Raw genomic sequence first — 16,934 nt, forward strand, 5'->3', positions numbered from 1 at the left:
CCTCATGCCTTGTAACTGAGAAAGAAAAGTGACTGATGTTAACCACTGTACATGACACAGAGATTGAGGCCTTGCCAAAATCTTTGTGGTCAAATGGGCCAACCGATGTAGGATTAATAAAACACGTTGATCCAATAAAAGTAAAAGTAACCTCTGACCGCAGACCAATGAAGCCACAATACCCACTATCTGCAGAAGCAAGAGACGGGATTCGCCCGGTCATAGCCAGTGTTGGGACTAACGCGTTATTAAGTAACGCGTTACAGTAACTACGTTATTATTGTGGTAACGAGCACGGTAACTAGTTATTATGCCAAAATCAGGAACGCGTTACTCGTTACTGGGATTTAGATAGGGTCGTTACTCGTTACTTCGTGTGGTGGCATCGCGGAGTTTCCACAGATTCAGTAACATTAGCAAGTGGTGGAGGCAGCAGGTGGATGAGGGAAAAGGGACGCAGAAGGAAAAGAGACCCGAGGCGGCCGCCGGTCCAAGTGTGAACTGAACTTCAGGTAAGAAGTTATGACCTGCAGTCTCTCTGGGTCAGATATAAACCAAGCTTAGGTGGAGTTTATTTTCGTTATTCTGACTTTTTCCGTACTGCGTGCTAGCTAGCATGACGGAGTTTCTACACAGCTGGGTGGTGCTATGAAGTTAATGATGTTGAACCTTAATTTGTTCATAAGTTATTAGAGTTGCCAACCGTCCCGTCTGGTATTCAGAGAAAATATTACGCGTTTCTTATTGAGGTGAAAAGGAACAGTTTGTCCCGTAATTCAGCTACAATGAAAAAGGCACAAAGCTGGAGTTATTCTGTGTCTTTACGCTGCACAGCTGCCTCTTCTTCTCTCATTCTCCCCCCTCCCTCTCCCGTTTCTACTTCAATCATGAAACTGATCAATGATCAGCTGATCGGCTCTCTTGTTTGTTTATCGCCCACTTTGCGCCGAAAGAGGAAACCAGCGGATGTCGCGCTAAACAACAGCAGCACGTTTAAGCTTGATCAGCTGTTGTTAGAATTTATTTAATATTAATTTCTAGTATCAGCTGATGTTTGCTGGAGCCACAGCTGTAAAAAAAAAAGCTGCTGGTCATGATATGGTTTGGTTATCTGGTGAGAGGGAAACATGAAGATGAAACCAGGAGATGTCCTTACTGGATCATCAGAGCTGAGCAGGTGATGGAGAAACAGGTTTACCTTTTAGATGACATGAATGAGTTGAAGGGAAGTTATGAACTGTTTCTGAGAGACAAATAACCCCAGGATCCTTTTTTAGGTAGCTGACAGCTGGTAACTGTGCAGGTGCGGATCTAGCAAAGTGTGGCCAAGGGGGCATGTAGGGCATTAACAGGGAATGGGGGGCACAAAGAAATACTTTTCTTTCTTATTCTCATTTAAAATGTCTAGCTTTTAAAAAATAATTATCTGAATCTTACAACAAACGATTGATAGATTGATGCATATATACCATCAAAACAGTGAACATCACTGTCACAACAGTGTTTGTTTTCATTCAAAGGCTTTATGATTTTTCCTATAATGGTGGGCCAGTTTCTAGTCAAAATGCCCGGGCCAATTTTCTGTCCCAGTCCAGCCCTGTATGCAGCTCATCTGCAGTCTGGTGTTACCTACATCTTCCTATTCAGAAGGCAGAATTTCTGAGTTCTGAGTACAATCGAAAGCACTACGACTGCAGTTTTTGTGTTGGATGTAAAAGGCGCACATGACTCTGTGACGTAGGCTAGAATCATGGCAGCAGTCAATGACGGTCCAGGCGTGGGATTTCTCTCGTGGAAATATGCACGTTATCATATCCTTTCTATTGGTAGGTGGCACAGTGCACTTGTGGCAAGTAAGCAAGCTAGAAGACTGGCAAAGTTATGGAAGAAACACATTAACAAGAGAATTCTGAGTAAAACCAAAGTTACTTTCCCTAGTAACTAGTTACTTTGAAAGTAACGAGTAACTTGAAGTAACTGAGTTACTTTTGAGAGAAGTAACTAGTAATGTAACTAAGTTACTATTTTAAAGTAACTTACCCAACACTGGTCATAGCAGACATGGAAAAAGCAGGGATTCTGATAAAAACAACAAAAACAACATGTAACACGCCTATATTTCCAGTAAAGAAAGCAAGCACAGGAAAATATAGACTTGTACATGATTTGAGAGCAATTAATGACATTACAGAACAAATCCCTCCTGTTGTGGCAAACCCACACACAATATTGAACCAAGTGTCACCCAGAGAACAGTGGTTTTCAGTAATTGATTTATCTAATGCTTTTTTCTCTGTGCCTCTGCACCCAGAGTCACAGAAACTGTTTGGCTTCACGTTTGATAACCAGAAATACACATACACACGCTTACCACAAGGTTTTCAAAATAGTCCAACACTATATGCAGAAGCGCTTAAGCACTCAATGTCCACTTGCAGTCTGCCCGCTCCAGGACAGTTCCTGCTCTACGTAGATGACATTCTGGTAACCGGAAACACGCAGGCAGACCGCAAGGAAAACACCCTAACTGTGTTGCTACACCTAGCACAGCAGGGTCACAAAGTGTCACAACACAAGCTGCAATTGTGGCAATCAAAGGTCATATATCTAGGTCATGAGTTGACAGGACAGGGCAAGAAATTGCTAGACAGCCGGAAAGCAGCTGTACAAGATGCTCCAAAACCATTAACAAAACAACAAATGATGAGCTTCCTTGGTCTCTGCAACTTTTGCAGAAGTTGGATTCCAGAATATGCCCTCAGGGTCCAACCCCTGCAAGACTTAATTTATGGAAAAAATCTAGCTTTGAGAGATAAGTTGACATGGACGCCTGAAGCAGAACAGTCATTTCAGAATTTAAAATCAGCTCTGCAAACTAGCACTGTCCTAGCATTACCAGACTATGACAAGCCATTTTACTTGCACGTGGATGGCAGCTCTGGATACATGAAAGCCGTACTGACACAAGCTTTTGGGGATAGACAGCGGCCATTGGCATTTTATTCATGTAAACTTGATTCTGTGGTTGCTGGCCTTCCTACCTGCGTGCAGGCCTGTGCGGCTGCAGCAGAGGCAGTTAAAAAGTCAGCTGATATCATTTTAGGACACCCTTTAATTGTTAAAGTGCCACACGCTGTTACCTCGATACTGCTGCAAGCGAACCTCTCATATCTAACACATGCAAGACAGCTATCATATGTAGGCATCCTGCTTTCACAGTCACACATAATACTATAGAGAAGTGTAACCAGCTAAATCCGAGTACTCTGCTTCCTGTGGAAACAGATGGTGATGCACATAGCTGTTTGCACAAGCTAGATGAGGAAACGAAACCGCGACCTGACATATATAGCACACCACAAATATCCTTTGTAGACATCTTTGTAGATGGTTCCGCAAGCAAGGACAAAACTGGACGAAACTGTGTTGGTTATGCTGTGACCACAATAGATACAGTTATTGAAGCACGGCCATTAACCTCTTCACACTCAGGCCAAAGTGCAGAGTTAACAGCAGTCATCAGAGCCTGTGAATTATACAAAGACAAAGATATAAACATACACACAGACAGCCAGTACGTCTACGCTGCAGTACACCATTTTGCGAAGATATGGCAGAACAGAGGTATGATAACATCAACTGGCGCACCAGTACAACACGGTGGTCTTTTGAAAAGACTGCTGGAAGTCATCACATTGCCCAGACATTTAGCCTTATGTAAATGTGCTGCACATCAGAAAGATGACTCAGACATCACTAAAGGAAATGACTTTGCAAGATAAGGCAGCAAAAGAGGCAGCAGGAAAAGAAGCAGACGCTTTTACATTAACCCCCTGCCCTCTGATATCAATAGATGTTTTGAAAGACGAACAAAAAGCAGCATCACAAAATGAAAAATCCTCCTGGTTAAAAGACGGAGCAATATTACAAGACGATATCATGACATGACCTAAATCTTTGCACAAAGCGGCAGCGTTGGTGACCCGTGGGAAAACCCACGTGTCAACAGCGGGGAGGCTACTTATACAAATTAAACAATTCTACACAAAAAATTTTGAAAGTTCAGCAAAAGAATTTATCAGAACATGTATGGTTTGCCAAAGACACAACGCACAGGGAAATTTACGACCAAAGCGAGGGCATTTCCCTAAACCACCACATCCATTTCACACTATCCACATGGATTTCATAGAATTAAATGAATCACAATCCTCCAAATATGCACTTGTGATAATAGATGTATTTTCTAAATGGCCAGAAATATACCCAGTGAAAAAAGCAGATGCAATTTCAGTAGCAAAATGTTTGTGTAACCATTTTATACCCACGTATGGCATTCCAAGTTTAATACGATCTGACAATGGCACACATTTTGTAAATGAAGTAATAAGCAAAGTCTCTGAAGCTTTAGGTTTTAGCATAAAACACCATTGTGCCTATCACCCAAGCAGTGCAGGATTAGTCGAGAGAACTAATGGCACAATTAAACAGAGATTAAGAAAATGTATGGAAGAAACTAAAAGACCATGGCCTGAATGTTTGAGTTTAGTTAAACTATGGATGAGAATAACTCAAGGAGCAAGAGGTCTGACCCCATTTGAAATTATACATGGCAGGGCATTCCCACTGCCCATTACCAGTGAACCAATTAATAAAGCTGCAGCAGAAACAACAATGGCAGAATGGATGATAAAACTATTTGAGAATAAAGAAGTGAGACTAAGCAATCAACTGCCGAGTGATCTCTCTCCAGTCTCTTGCAGGTTGAACCCCGGTGATTGGATTCTGATTAAAGTCCTCCAGCGGAAAAACTGGAGTGCTCCGAAGTGGGAAGGTCCCTTCCAGGTGTTACTTACCACACCCACAGCTTGTAAGATAGCCGAACGACCTTCGTGGATACATCAAACCCACGTGAAGAAAGTGTTTGCACCACAATAAGACGCCGGTTCCCCTGGCTTCTGAGTGATCTGCCGGTGGAGGAAGGGCTGATTGGGTATATCCCGCCTCTTCGCTTCGCACGGGGTCTACTCACCAGAAGTTTTAGGGGTTCCAGGTCATCACTGAAGAACAGACACTAATAAAGACTGACCTATCCCACCGAAGAGCAGAACCAATAATAACACCAGGGACGCCTGAATAAAATCTCAACAAGATGACTGAGGAAAACAATCTGATAAATCCAGAAGAAGAACCAGCCCCAGGATCAATGCCAGCACCAGCTCCAGCCCCAAAGCTGTGTTTGGGCGCTTGTGACATCAAAGGAAAGCAACTCATGTGCCGCATATTCTGTCTGATGGCCGTCCTCCTGATGACAGCGCTCTTTTGGTTGATGCCCAGCGGTACCCACAGGACAGAACCAACTATTCCCCGACCTAAGAGGTGGACCCACGACAATTCCCACCTCTCTGAGATGACTCAAGACCATGTTCACCCTTGGATGAATAACGCCTGGTATCGATACATACACAACAGAGTGGAGGAAAAAGAATGTTATGTCTGTTCTCACATGCCTTCAATTTCAGTCTACCCCACCATCTATGGTCGCATGATGAACAGTCACTGGCAAAGTGAATGTGCAGCAAGTTTTGCCAGCATTGGAAGACAACACTTTGCAATCAGCATGAAAGCTTCACTCCCAGAGAAGTGGCATCCTCTATGCTTCTACCAAGCGGCAGGGCAAGGACGCCACCCCCTGGGCCATACCAGCAACTGCAACGCAACCTATGGAGGAGTAAGGTAATGCCAAAAACATGCTCAGGATAGAGACACTCGACTACCGTTTTGGACTGTTTCTGAATGCTTCAACAGAAGATTGGCTGACCTGGCTACTTAGCAGGTCATGGAAGACATTGCTTATTAAAGGACTAATGCTCATTGGAGTACTTCTCATACTCCTTTGCTTATTCTCAACATGTGTGCTACCCTGTATCCGAAACATGATAAGCAGAATGTTCACTGTAAGAATGCAAGCTTATGTCGCATTATCCCAAAGCAAACAACAAGAAGAAATGCAATTTGAAGAAGATGACTTCTAATCATTAACTATGTATACCTAATAAAGCTGATCATGTATGTTTTTACAAAATGATACACTAGTTGAAAATGCACACGCAAGTGACTAGTAGTTGAAGTACATAAACATATATGAACAACAGCAGGGAATGTTATGAGATTTTACTATTTTGCTTATTTCTATTGTTTTACTGTATTATCTGTTTATTTACTCATGTAATGCAAAGCTTAAAGGAGCACATAGTGTTCACATATTTTTATGCCTTTGACACGTGTGCATAGACACATGAACTCTGCTTTAACTGCTGAATAGAGGAAAAGGCTCCTTGGTAACAGGAAAAAACCGTCTTCTCTGAAAGAGAGCGACTACACACACACATACATTCACACATACATCTTTACTATCTTTAGATATACTCAAGTCTGAAAAAGAGGAAATGTCATGAAACTGCTTCTGTGTATAAATAAAGCCTGACTGCAGCACTTCGGTGTGAGTATCCATTCTCTCTCACCCGTGCACGTAGTTCTTTGAAAACTCTCTGACTGTCTTGTATTCCTTCTTAGTATATAATGTCAACAAACTACTGACAATCGTAAACGGTCATGATGTGCCTGTTCACTGTACTCTGTACCCTATAAGAAATGTTGTAAGAGATTGAACAACTGACCTTCCGATTAGTGGAAGATGCACAGCCGCCCATAACAATCTTCTGTTTCTGCAAGTCCGAAAGTACAAAGATTCATTTACTGGGAAGAGATAGCTAAAAGAGCAGAACTCTTTATGAAACTTCCCTTTGATGACATGTTTATTCCTTCACTTCACACGGGCCTGTGTCATGTCCCTGCTTGCCAAAATGTTAGTCAGAATATTCATGAATATGTTAATCAAATGAAGAAGCAATGAAATCAAATGAACAAGTAATGTTTTTTTGTTTACTGCAACTTTCCAGACATTATCAGCCTGTGTTTATGCACATGAGCACTATGTGTGAGTTAATGCATGTTCACCAGCGGATGTGGAGAAGGATCCCAGATGACGGAACTGGCAAAAATCTGAACTGTTGTTCTTTTCCTCCCCTGGCAGGAGACTTTTCAGCCGGCCAGTTAGTCAACTTTTCCACAGTAACTTGAAAGTTATTATCGCACATCTCAAAAAGAGGCATTTGTCTCAACTTTGCAAATCTCAACAACCTGACATGTTTGACAGGTTTGTGGAAGATACATGTAAACTTTAAATAGCCCACGGTGAACTTTCCTTCTCTGTGAAACCAAATAACTGCTGTCAGCAGGACTTTCTGCCCAAGATAAACCTCACGTTTTTGTTTTGTTTGCACAAGCTGAAGATTTTGGACATTTCTTCCTGGCTCCCTTCAGACTTTTGTTGCTTCTGCATATTCATACAGGTTAACATAGTCTGTAAAAAACACTAAATGGTCTTTCACGCGTATGAGCTTGACCTTGAGTCAGATGTTTTATTGGTAACAATCAGCCAATAAATCTACAATTACATTATATCAGTTTCTGACCGACAAGTAACCTTTCACTTTTTTTCTTTTTTCTTTTTTGCCTGTCCCATTTGTTTCTTTAGCCATCAGAATTGTTGTCTGAAGACCAACAAGGATACCCAATGGATTTATTTTGCCAAAAGGATCATTGTGGCATTGCCGTATTGGTCCATTTGATCGACCTTTGTTTTTATTATTTATTTTATTTTATTTTCAGTTGTTACAGACGGGACAGACATGAGTGAGGGATAGGAAAGGGAGAAAGAAAGAGGAAGGAAAAGAAAAACAAAAGGGGAGAGGGACAGTGAGAAAGGGGGGGAGAAAAAAATCTCCTGGATCACCTGTTGAGAGAAAAAGAATAGAAAACAAGCAAAAAAAACCAAAGCAACATACTAAACACAACACCATCGCAATAATCTAGCTAAGTGTAAACAGCAGTAAATACTATTTATTCAATGTTGTTGTGCAGCACGCAGGACAGACAGCGCACAATGTGCTTTGAAGTAGCAGCCAAGAAAGGTGTAATTTAAGTCTACGAGCAGTGAACACCCGTGTGCACACCTGTGTGGATCAGCGCGCTTGTATTCAAATGGTTTCCACATGTAATGGTCTGCAAGAGGATGTAGAGAGCCATAGCCCAGTCCCCCAGGGCATGAAGCAGGCATGGAGGAGATCCAGGCCCCAGACATCCAGAGGCCCCAGAGTGCGAGAGCCCAAGGAGGACCACTGGAGGGGCATCCGTGCCACACTCATGGGAAGGGCTGAGGATCCCCAGACGAAGCGTCACCCAGTAGCCACCGAGCAGAAGCTAGAGGGGGCTGCACCGGCGTGCCCGCCGGCTCTGCCAGCAGCCAGCTGTGCCAGAGTGAACTGAGCTGCAGGCCCAGAGGCCGGAGGCCCGAGGGCCCCCCGCACCCCGGAGGAGGCCTGACCAAGCAACAGGCGCCAGGCCCCGCCAGGTAGCCACCGGGAGTGAGCCGGTACATACCTGAGCGCCCAGCCCCGGACACCAAGAACCACCAATGCACCGACCCCTGAGGGCATCAGTCACCGACAGGGAGTGTGGTGAGGGGAGATAGGCCTTGGAGGACCTGGGAGTTCCCAGAGAGGTGGAGTCTAAGACCCGACCTGACATATAGACACAGACAAACAGGCACACACAGACACAAACATGCATTCCCACCCTCATGCACACATATACAAACACTCAGCACTCACCCAACGTAAGGATTGACATAAATGGACATGTACACACAATCACACTCCCCAAACATACTCTATACCCCGGGTCCAGGTACCCTCGCCCCCAGAGGGGGAAACAGAACCCAGACCCAAGAGATGTTACCCTTCCCCCCGGGGTGGAGGCAAGCAGATCGTCCCAGGCTCCGCAGCAGTAGGGAGGCCAATCGGACAGCCAACATCTCCTCCCAGCCCCCCCGCCCCGATGGTTAGCAGAGAACGGGGATGTGTGAAGACCCCATACCTCCCTCCTCCCGCTCATGTGTAGTGTTGCTGCGTGTTGTTCTAAAGTGCATTTAAAACAAGGGAGAGCATGGTGCTGCTGCCAGAGAGCAGCAGGTGTTAGCACGGCCCCTCCCTGCCTGCCCTCTCTTTTTGAATGTTTCATGCCTGTTTCACCTTCAAACACACATACACTGTGTGTACACAGGGGCATTAAATAGGGGTTTATATTTAAGCCAAAGCAAATTTTTACAACCTTGCAATGATAAAAAATATTTTTAGCTTACTGTTGATCTGTGAAGCATTAACAGATTATCTATCATTTGTCCTAGCTTATAAAGCTCTCATGAAATATAACTTCCTAGAAAGTAACCTCAGTTTTATCTGAAATAAGAAGCAGAAAGTTAGCGGCCATCCAGGTCTTTATGTCTTTAAGACATTCCTGCAGTTTGGTGTGTATTATCTGGCTTCATGGACAGATAGAGCTGGGTGTCATCTGCATAGCAGTGAAAATTTATGCTATGTCTTCTAATGATGCTGCCTAAGGGAAGCATGTATAATGTAAACAGAATTGGTCCTAGCACTGAACCCTGTGGAACTCCATAATTAACCTCAGTGTGTGAAGAGGACTCACCATTTACATGCACAAATTAATTAATTATCGGAAATAATTAATTACATAAATATTTACAACAAATGTAATTAATTAATTAATTATTGACACATTTAATTATTTATTTATTTATTTCACATTTTAATTAATTATTGCCACATTTAAATAATTATTTAATTGTGTATTTAATTAATTCATTTTGGCACAGTTGACTCCTTCAGGTCTCACCATGAAATAATTTTATCTGTCAACCTCACCCATCAAACTCAGGAGGCGGGGTTAACACTGATCGAGTCAAAACCATTGCTTTGGCCTGGTGGCCATTGTTTTTAGCACACAACTGTTAGGATGCCTGGGTCGTCGACCCAGGGTTTTTGAGTTTATAATATTATGTATACTTTCTAGTTTTTGGTTTCTTTGAGTTCTGTCTTATGGCTTATGTCTCTGTCTTCTTTAGTTGCTCTGTCTCCCCTATCACCTGCATCGCCTTGTCTAGTTCGCGTCTATGTGTATCTTAAGTTCCTATATCCCCGTGTTCAGTCAGTGTTTGTGTCTGCCCTGTTCCCACGTCTCTGTTCCCTTTGTAGTGCCTGCTTATGAGCCTGTGTCTTTGTTCAGTCTGTGTTATGCGTTTCCTGTTTTACTTTGAAGGTCTGTGTCTTATCTCAGTGTGTTCAGTTTACGCTTCTTTGGTCTCGTCAGTTCTGATTTGCCCCAGCTGTGTTTCCCTCCTGTTACTCATTTCCTGATTGCTCCCTCTGTGTATTTAAGCCCTGTGTTTCTCTGTGTCCGTGTCGCAATCTACCGTTTATTTTGCTGTGTGTTTTGCCTGTCCACCGGTGTTAGTTTATTTTTGACATTTTCCAGTTATGCCATGTTTGCGTTCAGCATTAAAGCTGTTTTTGTTTAAGTTCTGTCTCCGGAGTCTGTGTCACGGTCTGGCTGGGGCAGACCGTATGTGTTGCAGAGGAGGACTCAAACACAGACCAAAACGTGGTGTGGATTAACAAAACAAGCCGTTTATTGAGACTAGAAATGAGGGTACAAAATAACAGGGCATCGGTAAAAACTAAACAATAACCTAAACTGGGTGAACTAATAACAAAACATGAAAAACCTTAACCATAGTGAACTGACATGGGTACCTGGAGCTGAGACATGGATGAGCAGACGACCTGACCCTGGCATGCAGAAAACAAAGGGCTTAAATACATACATGAGGTGATCAGGGGAAGTGGAGACACATGGGGGAAACAGCTGACAGACATGAACCTAATGACAGGACCAGGAGAGGAAAGCTAAATACAATAAACAAAGAACACATGACATTGTCAGAATAAAACAGGAAATACTAAAACTAAAACATGACAACACAACTTAACAGACCTAATATGTGATGAATAAATACAAAACCCCAAAACATAGAAAACCCAGGAACAATAACTGCCTAAACTAAAGGCAGATAGGAAATAACACAAACTAAATCACATAACAAAATGAGACAAATACAAACATGAACTCAGAGCGCTGGGTCAGAGACCCAGCCTGTGACAGTCTGCACCTTGGGTCCTATTCCTGTCTGCACACAGCCACACCTAACAACAACAACCAGCATGTGGAAACTCACAGAACTGAACTTTGAAAAACCCTGTTTGTGTGCCACCAAATACCGTTTTAATATTTTTTTTAGCGAGAATGTAGTGATTTAATCTTCATATGTCTGGTCGGTTTGTCAAGATACAGCCTCTTTGCAAAAGTGCTTCGATGATTTTGGAGATGTCTGCCCAGGATAGACCCGTTTGCCTCGCAAGCAATCAAGTTGTTATTACCACTGACAAAGCGCAGGCCCCGGTACACAGCTGTAATAACCCCCGCTGACACTGACTTCTTTTACTGAGGTTATATTTATCGGGGTTTTATTTCCTGATGTTCAGTCGCCAATTCTGAATTATAACTAACATTAAAAACATGTTTAAGGAGGAGAGAGAGCAAATAAATTTGATTAACAGCTGATCTTTGGGTTTTTGTTCAGTAATCAGCGTGACCTGCGTATAAACGTATAAATGAGATAATGTTGGTGTTTCCGTCATGTAGTAACTGCTGGCTTTAACTGTACAAAGGTTGTTCGACACTATGAAACACATACAGACTTCATGATGTTCGGCTAATATTTTTATTGTGAATAGTAATCATGAGGGTAAACGGACCTGTACACCACGGAGCGAGGTCAGCATATCCACGATATCTTCAGCTCTGAGTTAACAGTTTCCCAGCTGACTAGTCTAACTGACATCTACGAATATGTCACGGGTCATATCAATATGATTTTACAGAAGATCATCCTTATTACTGCCAACTATTCCAGAGACGTGAAAATCTACAGCATAAAGAACAAAAAAATATAGCAGTCTAACGCAACACTGTAACAGAGATGAACCGTCAGTTTGTCGCAGATCAAAGTGGAATGAAAGTGATTGGTTGAACAGGTGTTCGTGATCTGTGTTTTCTGCATTTTCATCAGCGTAAGAGACTCAGCAGCAGATTAGAATAACAGTTACACATTTAATAAATCACCAAATGAATACACGCAAGAAACGAGCAAACCTGTTCCGACAATTTGAGTTTGTGTTCCCTCAGCTGCAGACTCGCTGCTGTTTAAATGTTTGAGAGGAAGATTAGATATAAAGCAAACGTCAAACATAGACTCAGTCTGCGTTCACATTTGATATGAGGCCAGGACGGATAATGGCTGTGTCCTGTTTGAAGATCATATATGTAAAATTGTTGTCTGACCTTCGTCGAGCCAGCCGCTCAGAGTCCGTGGTTACCATGGTTACTGTATAAGCACCTATAATGTAAACAGCTGACACAGGGGAAACCTACCGGGAGCATGGGTGTTTATGGTTTTCATTGCAAAAGAACCGTCTGTCTATGTTTCAGTGCCCTGGTCTGCCACAGTTTCCACCAGCCCCACTCCAGTCTCAGCAGTTTAGTGACCTGACTGTTCCATTTTTAACTTTTGGTGTTTCTGCCTATCACAAGATTGATAACTTCAGTCAGCACTGTAGTGCATCATTCTCACATCAGAGGGACATTTGAATACTGTTTTATACAGCATATGACTGGAAGATGAATATCAAGCAGGCATAAGTGTGATGTTGATTGAACTGAGATCTCCTACTGTCATTTCTGTTGCTGGAGATGTCCACTCTAATTTAATTTAATTTAATTAGTTTGCTGCTTTGAATTATATGCAAACATGTCCATGTGGATTATATAAGTTTCTTGAGGAAGAGAAAATATGTTCATCAAAAGAAGACAGTTGAGGTACTCGGGGCATCTAACCAGGATTCCTCCTGGACTCCTTGGTAGGTGAGATGTTTTTGGCCATGTCCTACTGGGAGGAGGTCTCAGCGGGCTTGGGGAATACTGTGTCCTCCAGGATGAGCTGGAAGGCATGGCTGGGTTGAAGGAAGTCTGTCAAATTGATAAGCAGAGGAAGTGGTGCAGCACCTGGTTCTGTTTGTAGAAGCTCAGATGTAGGGGCAGCCAATCAGATGAAAGCTGGCGTAAATAGAGGAGGGGTTGGGGTGGGGGCTCCAAAAGACTGTAGCATGCAAAACCACTACTTTGTACAATTTCTGTCGTCTACAGACAAAATCATCTTAACTTGTGATCTTGTAAGCTGCTGGTACTTGAGTTGTTTTATGCCTTTGAACAGAGCCTGGTGGGTATTTGGTCCTGCTTCTGGCATCAGTGCTAAGTTACACTAATCCAGCTGCTGGGTGTAATTTGTTATTAACCGGACTAGTTCATTTATCTATCTCTAGTATGCATTTGAAGAACTCATAATCTTCTGTGTTCTCCCTAGCTGCCCTGGGCTTATCCGTGGCCTTCATCTTAAAATTCAGAGACAACATGTTCCATGTGCTGACTGGCCAGTTCACTACTGTTCTGGTCACAGGCCTCTCCCTCTTCCTCTTTGACTTCCACCCTTCGCTGGACTTCTTCCTCCAGGCACCCACGGTCCTGCTGGCCATCTTTATCTACAATGCCAGCTGGCCCAAGGACCTGGAATATAGCCTGCAGCGGGAGAAACTACGGGTCATCAACGGGGAGGTGTTTGAGAGGTCAAGAGGGGTAGGAGACAAACCACAAATCCTCAGTAGTCACGCACACAAGCCCACACACTCCTTTTCCTCACACAACTTCGCTCACCTAACCCCGATGTATATCCACTTCCTCTACTCCCGCCCACATACCAAGTGCTCTGCAGGAAACTTGGCTCTTGTTTCTCTGTAATGTCATTTCTTGAGTGCAAGAGGAAACCTGATTCCCAGCTATGAAAATAGCATCCAGGCTCATGCTGGAGCCTTACGTCATAGAATTCCTTTAGTAGTCAAGTGTTTTTTGATGGAAGAAGCTATTTAACAATACAGTAGTCTGTGGGGATACTATCCTGGAATTCTTTTCATCCCCAGCGTCCTGTTCTGTATTGAAGAAACCCTGTAAATCAGGTGAAATGCCAGGTTTCAGGTGTTTGTTTCTTTGCTAGAGCACTAACAAAAATACCCTCTCCATTGGCAGCCGTGGCTTTAAAATGCACGGTACTTCCCCGGTGTTTTTCGGGGAGTAAATACTGCCCTCCACTTTCTGAAAACAGAAAAAAGATGTGCACAGTGCCTCAATGTCTGCAGATTTGTCCACTGGATTTGATCACTTGTTCATTCATTCTGATGCCTTGTCTCTTTTTTGTGTTGCAGGACAGTGAGGAGCTCGAGCTCCTGACAAAGGTAAATGCAGACAGTGTTTCTGATGAAGAGTCCTTGTAGTAATGACAGAGCTCACTCCCAAGTATCCAGAGGATACTCTGCATCTTTCCTGCTGCTGATATCGAACTGGACAATTGACTGGATGGAACATGGTCACAGAGTTTCAGTCAGGTTTCAGAGCTCAGCACAGCACAGAAACAGCTTTAGTGAAGGTTACAAATGATCTTCTTATGGCCTCTGACAGTGGACTCATCTCTGTGCTTGTCCTGCTAGACCTCAGTGCAGCGTTCGATACTGTTGATCATAATATCCTATTAGAGCGATTAGAACATGCTGTAGGTATTACAAGTACTGCGCTGCAGTGGTTTGTATCATATCTATCTAATAGACTCCAATTCGTGCATGTAAATGGAGAGTCCTCTTCACACACTGAGGTTAATTATGGAGTTCCACAGGGTTCAGTGCTAGGACCAATTCTGTTTACATTATACATGCTTCCCTTAGGCAGTATCATTAGAAGACATAGCATACATTTTCACTGCTATGCAGATGACACCCAGCTCTATCTGTCCATGAAGCCAGATAACACACACCAATTAGTTAAACTGCAGGAATGTCTTAAAGACATAAAGACCTGGATGGCCGCTAACTTTCTGCTTCTTAATTCAGATAAAACTGAGGTTATTGTACTCGGCCCTGAAAATCTTAGAAATATGGTATCTAATCAGATTCTTACTCTGGATGGCATTACCTTGGCCTCCAGTAACGCGGTGAGGAACCTTGGAGTCATTTTTGACCAGGACATGTCCTTCAACGCACATATTAAACAAATATGTAAGACTGCTTTCTTCCATTTGCGCAACATCTCTAAAATTAGAAATATCCTGTCTCAGAGTGACGCTGAAAAACTAGTTCATGCATTTATTACTTCCAGGCTGGACTACTGTAATTCATTATTATCAGGATGTCCAAAAAACTCACTGAAAAGCCTTCAGCTAATCCAAAATGCTGCAGCAAGAGTCCTGACAGGGACTAGAAAGAGAGAGCATATTTCTCCTGTTTTGGCTTCCCTTCATTGGCTTCCTGTTAAATCCAGAATTGAATTCAAAATCCTGCTCCTCACATACAAGGTCTTAAATAATCAGGCCCCATCTTATCTTAATGACCTTGTAGTACCATATCACCCTATTAGAGCGCTCCGCTCTCGCTCTGCAGGCCTACTTGTTGTTCCTAGAGTATTTAAAAGTAGAATGGGAGGGAGAGCCTTCAGTTTTCAGGCCCCTCTTCTGTGGAACCAGCTTCCAGTTTGGATTCGGGAGACAGACACTATCTCTACTTTTAAGATTAGGCTTAAAACTTTCCTTTTTTCTAAAGCATATAGTTAGGGCTGGACCAGGTGACCCTGAATCCTCCCTTTGTTATGCTGCAATAGATGTAGGCTGCCGGGGGATTCCCATGATGCATTGAGTTTTTCCTTTCCAGTCACCTTTCTCACTCACTATGTATTAATAGACCTCTCTGCATTGAATCATATCTGTTATTAACCTCTGTCTCTCTTCCACAGCATGTCTTTATCCTGTCTTCCTTCTCTCACCCCAACCGGTCGCAGCAGATGGCCGCCCCTCCCTGAGCCTGGTTCTGCCGGAGGTTTCTTCCTGTTAAAAGGGAGTTTTTCCTTCCCACTGTCGCCAAAGTGCTTGCTCATAGGGGGTCATATGATTGTTGGGTTTTTCTCTGTATCTATGAAGCGCCTTGAGGCGACTTTTGTTGTGATTTGGCGCTATATAAATAAAATTGAATTGAATTGAATTGAATAGATTGTCTGTGAAAGCATTTATTTGAACAGTGATAAGCAGGTAAACGGTGAAAGATACTGTTGATAGATTATATGATAGACTCCTAGTATTAAAAACAAAGTGTTTAATAACAGAATTAGCGAAATGTGTATATTTTGGAAACGTGCCTGTCTGTGGATGACTGCTGTCATTCATATGGGGGAAAGTACCAGCAACGCTGTTTGTTGGAAAATAAGTGATACTTTTGGATTCATTATGGATTCCTTTTATGGACAGTGTATTTCTTTACATGATTCCTGTTGTACATGCTGCTATTTGACTGCTTGCTGGTGCTGGACGTCTAAGGACCAGAAACTGCAGTTTCAGGATTGTTTTGATAATAGATTTGTTTGAAATTGTGGTGATTTTGAATCTTTATCCACACTATGATGAATTCAGTTTGTATTGTACTGTGGAAGAGGCAGTTTATTTTTTTATTTGTTTATTTTCTGAGCCAGAATAAGTGGTATTGACATAATTGCCACTAATGCCTGACTTTCTGTCAGCACCACAAACTCCCTGCCTCTCTTACTTGGGGCTTGAATATTTTCTTGTTAAACTGTAAAATAACATTGTCTAAAGATTGTTGTTTGTGCCATTAAAATCCTCACGTGTGAATGCATTTTCTTGTAAAATAAATGGCAAGTTGTTTTACTTCTGTGCAAGTAATGCAATTTAATACAATCGCTGATGTCTTGTCATAAATTTGTGCATTTATTTAAATACTGAGGTTTTC

The 16,934-nt window shown here is 42.6% G+C and overlaps 1 protein-coding gene across 2 annotated transcripts; it reads left to right on the top strand.

Annotated features, from left to right (window-relative positions):
- Positions 1-12,939: 12,939 nt before the first annotated feature.
- LOC309696202 (UDP-sugar transporter protein SLC35A5-like) lies at positions 12,940-16,882 on the top strand. 2 transcript variants are annotated; one of them, XR_014273374.1, is made up of 3 exons: positions 12,940-13,378; positions 13,463-13,731; positions 14,355-16,882. XR_014273374.1 is itself a non-coding variant. In XM_082517364.1 (3 exons), exons 1-3 carry the CDS (start codon positions 13,510-13,512, stop codon positions 15,991-15,993), a joined length of 318 nt encoding a protein of 105 aa, XP_082373490.1. In that variant the 5' UTR covers positions 13,400-13,509; the 3' UTR covers positions 15,994-16,882. The 2 variants fall into 2 exon arrangements, 1 of the variants encoding a protein (XP_082373490.1); XM_082517364.1 differs by lacking the exon at positions 12,940-13,378 and having other exon boundaries at positions 13,400-13,731; positions 14,355-14,384; positions 15,928-16,882.
- The last annotated feature ends 52 nt before the right edge of the window (positions 16,883-16,934 follow it).

The sequence above is a fragment of the Aulonocara stuartgranti genome (genome assembly GCF_965226115.1).
Source record: "Aulonocara stuartgranti genome assembly, chromosome: 19".
NCBI classification, from domain to species: Eukaryota; Metazoa; Chordata; class Actinopteri; order Cichliformes; family Cichlidae; genus Aulonocara; species Aulonocara stuartgranti.

Excerpts from the sequence above, each read along its gene's own strand:
- LOC309696202 (XM_082517364.1), top strand. The coding sequence starts at position 13,510 with ATGTTCCATGTGCTGACTGGCCAGTTCACTACTGTTCTGGTCACAGGC. Across the intron at positions 13,732-14,354 it reads TGTTTGAGAGGTCAAGAGGG|GACAGTGAGGAGCTCGAGCT; the intron begins GTAGGAGACAAA and ends TTTGTGTTGCAG. Across the intron at positions 14,385-15,927 it reads AGCTCGAGCTCCTGACAAAG|CATGTCTTTATCCTGTCTTC; the intron begins GTAAATGCAGAC and ends TCTCTTCCACAG.